Source organism: Pseudorca crassidens, chromosome 1, assembly GCF_039906515.1.
Source record: "Pseudorca crassidens isolate mPseCra1 chromosome 1, mPseCra1.hap1, whole genome shotgun sequence".
Lineage (NCBI taxonomy): Eukaryota > Metazoa > Chordata > Mammalia > Artiodactyla > Delphinidae > Pseudorca > Pseudorca crassidens.
Window position 1 is genome coordinate 32,943,167 of NC_090296.1, and position 6,906 is coordinate 32,950,072.

The 6,906-nt window shown below is 44.5% G+C and overlaps 1 protein-coding gene across 6 annotated transcripts; it reads right to left on the bottom strand.

Annotated features, from left to right (window-relative positions):
* Nucleotides 1-1,398: 1,398 nt before the first annotated feature.
* SRSF5 (serine and arginine rich splicing factor 5) lies at nucleotides 1,399-6,706 on the bottom strand. Of its 6 annotated transcripts, none has more exons than XM_067732112.1 (9): nucleotides 6,419-6,688; nucleotides 5,757-5,810; nucleotides 5,515-5,656; nucleotides 5,115-5,185; nucleotides 4,879-4,977; nucleotides 4,529-4,598; nucleotides 3,239-3,312; nucleotides 2,679-2,789; nucleotides 1,399-2,223 (listed from the first exon to the last, which is right to left on the bottom strand). In XM_067732112.1, the coding sequence occupies exons 3-9, from the start codon at nucleotides 5,638-5,640 to the stop codon at nucleotides 1,950-1,952; spliced, it is 825 nt and encodes a 274-aa protein (XP_067588213.1). In that variant the 5' UTR covers nucleotides 5,641-5,656; nucleotides 5,757-5,810; nucleotides 6,419-6,688; the 3' UTR covers nucleotides 1,399-1,949. The 6 variants fall into 6 exon arrangements, with proteins under 6 accessions (XP_067588213.1, XP_067588228.1, XP_067588219.1 ...); XM_067732127.1 differs by having other exon boundaries at nucleotides 6,544-6,680; XM_067732118.1 differs by lacking the exon at nucleotides 5,757-5,810 and having other exon boundaries at nucleotides 6,548-6,706.
* Between the last annotated feature and the right edge of the window lie 200 nt (nucleotides 6,707-6,906).

Below are 6,906 nucleotides of genomic sequence, written 5' to 3' on the forward strand. Positions count from 1 at the left end.
CATTACGCCCTGCAAAACCTGGTCCTAAAACTTTGCTTAGGATTATATACCCACACTCATTACTTCTCATGTCCTGTATCTGGGAATTCAGGCCAACTTATCAGTTCAAAGTAACTTAGTCACCTCTGCCATTTGTTCAAAGAAAGGGCTTTATCTTATTTATTAAAGTGGTAAGCCACTGATGTTACCTATTCAATGACAGAGAGGTGAAAAGTCACTGGTAAAACGTCGAACTACACCACGTCACCCTGAGCTACCATATCTAAAAAGCCCAAGGGGGAAAATAATTGTGCCTTTCCATTTCAGATACACTGTAAAGAAAAAAAACCTAGGTTCCCATTTAGTAAGCAGAGTACCCCACATCTAAGTGAATAAACAAGTATACCACACAAACTCTCCCCAGAAGAGTTTGCGTTAAAAACATCAGCTTCACAATTGTATGGCCTGAGTCCTGCAGTCTTGAACACGGGGCAGCTTTCATGCCAAGAACTTTTAACCCTAGCCTCCACATATGGAGATTCCCACTACCCAATCCCCGCCTTTGGGGAAGCCCAATCTTCCCAGGGTTTCTAATTCTGCATTCCTCAAAATCCCTGAAAGGTTAGGTCAGATGAGTGTGGAGTGGTTTGGGGGTTCTGGAACTAGACTTCCTGGGTTCTAATACCAGGAATTATATATATACTACATATAATAATTAAGGATTCAGTGACTATACAGACAAGGGACTTAATAGTGGCTACTGTTATTCACTGTTATGCTTACAAGTATTTATCTAGACTAGCACTCAAATGAGTCTATGAAATTCCTAGAAGAAACAATAAAACTAATTTCCTATAGGTATAGGGCTCTAACACTTAACAGAGATGGATGTAGAACCTTAGGCAGTTTTCACTACCCAACTGTTTTCCCTACAGACTGTTACATCCATGTCTCAGGACAAGAAAAATCATGTGAAAGCCCCTTAAAGCATTCATGTGCAGTGATTTTAAAAGTTTTATGTGATGATCTCCGACCATCAAAATTATACTACAACCTTTAAGTTAGGCATGAAACATTAAATTTTACAATCTTCCTTCCCAAATTGTCCTTCTCTTGGCTATGGAAGGCCTAAATAACGTGACACCAAATAAAATTGGGTGGTTAAAGAACAGGAGGATCACGCACAAGGGAAACCGTCGTAACAACTGTTGGTTATCACTGTTTTGAACAGTTCACACTTCTTTGCCCATCTTCTGACTAGCCAAGAAATGTCAACAGTACTAATTTAAAAAAAAAACAAAAAAAGGCTCACCATACCTCACTACTACAGCCTTCTCTACCAGGGATTTTAAATGTGTCAAATGTGCATGGGGAAGGAGGAGGATGTAGCCATACTTCCTTCAAACAAACAGACAAAAGCAGTTTTATAATCTTTTATTATCAATAACAAACAGCTGCTTTAACGTCTTTGCCAGGCAGCTGTTAAAGGGTGGGGGGACGGACACCCTTGACCCTAACAAGGAAAACTCAAATTAAGCCTTTACGTACAAGCAAATTTAGAGCTCTTTTAAGTGTCCAAAGCTATTAATTAGTTTAAGTGAGGCATTAAACTAATTCTGTATTAACGTATTTGAATAACCAGGAACTAAAACGTTCAAATTTTTTCTAGTACAAAAAAATTAATTTGCTTTAGTTATAAAAGAGCTCTGTCAATATACACAAACTATATACTTCAGACATTCACAAAAATGTGAGCAGAAGGCTTATCAAAAACATTTAATACAATTAGTTTTCAACAACCCCTGGTGGTCCACATCTACAAAGATACCCAGCCCAACCCAACCCAACCCAACCCCCCTCCAAATCCCACCCCCACAGAAAAGCACATACTTACCAGAATTTTTAGCAAGTATGGTTTGGGAATTTTTTTTTTTTAAAAAAAAAGGCCCCCAGGGCAAGTTATTTACAGTTTAATTGCCACTGTCAACTGATCTGGACCTTGACCGGGACCGGGACCTGGACCTGGACCTCTGGCGATCCACAGATGCTGGAGACTTAGATCTACTTGAAGAACCACGTTTCTGGCTCTTCTCAGGCACAGGAGACCTACTAACAGAACGGGACTTGCTCCGGCTCCGGCTCCGGCTCCTGGACCGGCTGTAAGACTTGCGACTCCGGGAACGAGATCGGCTACGGGACCTGGAGGAACTCCTGGTCCGGGAACGAGACCTGCTTCGCGACCTACTAGGAAAGAAAGAAAACAGAAAACAAAAAACACTAAGTAGCAGGCCCTACAATCCATTAAATAAAACTCTGACCTAAAAATTTAACAGGACGCCCCTGGTGGCACAGTGATTAAGAATCCTCCTGTCAATGCAAGGGAAACGGGTTTGATCCCTGGTCCAGGAAGAACCCACACGCCGCGGAGCAACTAAGCCCGTGTGCCACAACTACTGAGCCTGCGCTCCAGGGCCCGCGAGCCACAACTAGTGAGCCCAGGTGCTGCAACTACTGACGCCCAAGCACCTAGAGCCCGTGCACCGCAATAAGAGAAGCCACCGCAACGCGAGGCCCGCGCACCGCAATGAAAAGTAGCCCCTGCTCGCCGCAACTATGAAAGCCCAAGCGCTGCAACGAAGACCCAACACAGCCAAAATAAAATAAATAAATTTATATTAAAAAACAATTTAAAGAGATACCTGTGCCTTTTGCTGCCTTCGATTAATTTGATTTTTCTCCCATTTATTTCTTTTCCAGAAAGTTTTTCAATAGCATTCTTTAAGTCACCATAAGAGGCAAACTCAACTACCCTACAAAGAAAAAAATGCCATTTGTAAAGTTATATACTTCTTGTAGTCTCACAAACTATGTTATCAGTCTAGTTTAAGTACCTTTTTAATGTTCATTTTGCTATCGCTATATTGAGTCATCTCTTTAGGGATAAAACAGCACGAGAGCAAGACTTTGCAACCTCCAAACCGTTGACATTTTAAGCTAGATGATTCTTTGGGGGTGAGCAGCTTTCCTGTGCGTTACAGGATGATTACTAACATCCCAGACCTCTTCTCACAAGATGCCAGCAGCACCCTCAATCATGACAACCAAAAGGTCTCCAGAACTGCCACATGCACCCTGAGGAGTAAACTCAACCCTGACTGAGAACTGCTACATTCCAGCATGCCCAAATTTTGAGAGCTCAAACATTCAGAGTAAAACTTTCAGAATATTTTAAAAGGCTCATACTCCAGTACATACTCACCCTTCATTTAATTTAGGTCGATGTGCATCCGCAAAGGTTACTTCCCCAGCTTGTCTCATGAAATCTTTGAGATCCTTAACACAAGACGATTGTGTTAAGCAGAGAAAAGGAAACATGACACACAAACAACCACATTGTATAAAAACAAGACTACTGAAAGAGAAGATGTTAGATAAAGTACAAACATGGTATTTACCACACTTGTATTCTATCAGAATTTAAAAATAATATATGTCAGGGCACGAAATAAGCAAATAGCATATTGCTTTTAAGCAAAATGCCAGGAAATTCAGATTTTAACATTAAAGTAGTATTAGTCTATACTGAGCTCAATACAAAAGGAAAAAAACAAAACAAAACAAAAACAAAACAAAAAGAAACAATACATATTTTTAAAGTAAAGACTAAAGTAGAAATTTTATATTTAAAAACAAAACATTTACAAGACACCAGTTATCTTGTGCCCCATATGTCATTAAAAAAGTTTACTTTACCTTTATTATTATTTCCCTAGGCTAGTCAAGCAGCAAACCATTAATCGGTCGGAGAAACCTTCATGACATATGCCCGACTGGCTCTTCGCCACCCACTTGAAGGATACTACCCAATCGATGGAAGCCTTTAATCGCACAGCCCTCCCTATTAGCAGACTACTGGCGGATGCAGACATGTTCTACTCTTGTGTAGTTACCAAGGACCACTTTACTGCGATCAGGATTCCAACGACCACCTAATTTCGTATCTTTCAACTCTTTTCGACCAGGACCTCTTATTCGGAAGCGTTACAGGAAGACAGCTCTCAACTTAGGGATCAGATCACGTTATCAACGCTCTGGGATCGCTGCAACCTGGCACTTCAAGGAAGTGCACCGATTACGTCTAGACCGGCAAACACAGATCTAGAGGTGGCCAATTGATCACTGTAGGAGCTGACTGGCAAAGTCAACCAGGCCCAACCAAGAGTGACCAAGACAACGATTAGGATAACCCACAGGCACTCCTCGTCATAAGGCCAACGACACAGATAGGCTGGCAAATAAAGGGTTTAATATTTGGTTAAAATTGATTTTAAAAAACAAGAAAATATATCCTCAAAACATTTACATTTGATCACTAATATTAAAATTTGAAATATCCCCCAATTACATTTAATTAAAATTTTAAAATTACGATTAAGTCCATTAATTTAAAATTAAAATTACTTTTAATAAAACATTAATAAAAACATTAGCTACCCACTAGTATTTAAAAAGCCACATTACAATATCTCAAAACTGTATTTCAACAAACCTGCCAGCTGACTCTTGAAGATAAATTCTCAACTATAAGCCGATTTTCTGTTCTTACAGGTGGAGCATTTCTGAGGAAGAAAATGAGCGCTCACAATGGAAGAAATGAAGCAACGTGCACTTATTGTGTTCAGTTGTGGGCAAGTTCAAGCAATCAGATATGACAAGTCATTCAAATGACTTCCGCCAACAGTTTCTGCATTATTTTATGACACACACAGGATCAGTGGACGTAACAGAACTGATTATACACAAACAGCAAAATCGCTTATTGCTAATGGTTTTTAAACATTAAAGACTCCTCCTGCAGTAACGCTTGTTCAAAGCAGCCATCCACCATCCATCACATACCGTCTATCATTTCGAGGTCTGCGACTACTAAAACGGTCTGAGTAGCGTCCTCTACCTCTTCCGCCTCGAGATCGAGCCCTAGCATGTTCAATTGTAACCCTACAGAAAGGGAGGAAACATCTTCATTATCCACTTAAGCTATGTCAGAAACTATTTAGAAATAAACACCCAGCTGACCTAGTCTGCTCTATTTCTGCAGTGCTAACTAGTGATAAAACTAAAAACAAGATCCTCACCTTTCACTGCAGAGTTCTTTTCCATCAAGTTCATATACGGCATCATCTGCATCCCTGGGATCCTCAAATTCCTAAAATACAAACATGAAAAAACCCGAATGCTTCATACACCTTTAAAAGTGTATTCTACAACCCACTGAAACCAGTAAATACCTGTGAAAGCCTAGGAAGAGTATCTTAATAACAACAGCATACAGCTCAGCCACATCAAAAAGCGACCAGCAGTGATTTCTCTCAGCCAGTAGTGAGGCTCTTTTATCCCTTATGAAAATTCACTGCCTCCATGATGCAAAGCATTTCCTAAAGATACTCTACCTGGACTCAATAAAATCAGAAGCACTGCTTACCACAATCTTTACGCACTTAACAACACATAAATCAACCAGTTCTAAATACTCACCACAAAACCAAAGCCTCTTTTCAAATCAATATCTCGTATTCGTCCATACCCCTTGAAGAATCTTTCCACGTCTTTCTCCCGGGCCGCTGGATTTAGCCTCCCGATGAATACGCGACAGCCACTCATGTCCCGCTAGTACTTCCTGTCAGGAAATAATTCAATTGAGATAACACCGGTGAAATGTCAGAAGAATGTCTGGTCAAGGGATCAAAAACATAAACGGCATAAAATAAAATGTTTACCCGGTGATGTTATAAACAAGACTGCCAAGAGTGCCTCTTAACTAGGCCAGGTCCCTTGCAGACAAAATTAAAACTCGGCTCCCAACACGATCCTTCCCTGGGCCCAGACCGCAGCAACCGCAACGCCCACTGCCGCCTCTGGAACTGCGCAGCCGCACTCTCTCCCCGGCTCTTCTGGCCCCCTCCCGTCTGCCGCAGTCAGGAAAGGCCGAGAAGTGCGGGCGGAGCCGACCCCCCCTCCGCAAGGCCAGCCCAATGGCGACGGGCTGCGCGCGCGTCGCCGCCTCCCAGGAGAGTCACAGCGGGTGGAAGCCGGAATCTCGCGACGCCACCGCCTCGCCTGCGCAGACCGCGGCGGGCGGCCGCGGAGCAGTCACAAAATGGCGGCCTCGGAGCCGGCGGTGGGGACAGCCGCCCGTGCCAAACTCCCTGTCCCCTCCCCCCCGCCCGACCCCACCGCTCCGGGTCACTGTACCCGCCCTGGGACAGCCCCGACCACACCCCGAGCAAAGGTCTCGGCCCACTACTCTCCGGGTTCGGAGAGTGAAGGAGGCAGGGAGGGGCACACGACCCCGCTGTAAAAACGACCGTAACCAGGACCGCCCTTCCCCCGTCAGGTCCCCTCAAACAATACCCAAAGGGAGACGTGCCCCAGCGCCCACCTCGAATAAACTGCGCTCATTGGACGCCGTCCTCCGCACAGAGAGCAGCCCTGACCACTCGCGATCTGAGCGGCCATGAAGAAGCCTCGATCCGAGAAGCCTTTCCCTCAAAGTGAGCCACTCACCTACCGGACAGGATCTTTGGCAGCTGAGACCCAGAGAGGTCCGTAGTCTGCAACGGAGCCGGCAGCCTCCCCGCAGACCAGGACTCAACTCGTCTACGTCTCTCCACAACTGACGCACTTAGCTGTTCTGGCGTCCTACAAAATGGAGGGCGCGTCCTTGCGTCACTTCCGGGACCGCCCCTGGCACCGCCCCATTGGTCGGGGACAGAGGTGTCGGGGGGCCGGACCTTGTTATGGTGACGGCCTCAGTAACCCGCCCTCGAGGTGGGCGGGGCCGAGGGGAGGGACCTGGCATGGGCGTGGCCGTCAGGTTCTCGGCGCCGGAGGGGCCCCGCTGGAAAACTGGCTGGTTCCTATTAGGCC

Excerpts from the sequence above, each read along its gene's own strand:
- SRSF5 (XM_067732118.1), bottom strand. The coding sequence starts at position 5,640 with ATGAGTGGCTGTCGCGTATTCATCGGGAGGCTAAATCCAGCGGCCCGG. Across the intron at positions 4,978-5,114 it reads AAAGAACTCTGCAGTGAAAG|GGTTACAATTGAACATGCTA; the intron begins GTGAGGATCTTG and ends CCCTTTCTGTAG. Across the intron at positions 2,790-3,238 it reads CGACCTAAATTAAATGAAGG|GGTAGTTGAGTTTGCCTCTT; the intron begins GTGAGTATGTAC and ends TTTTCTTTGTAG.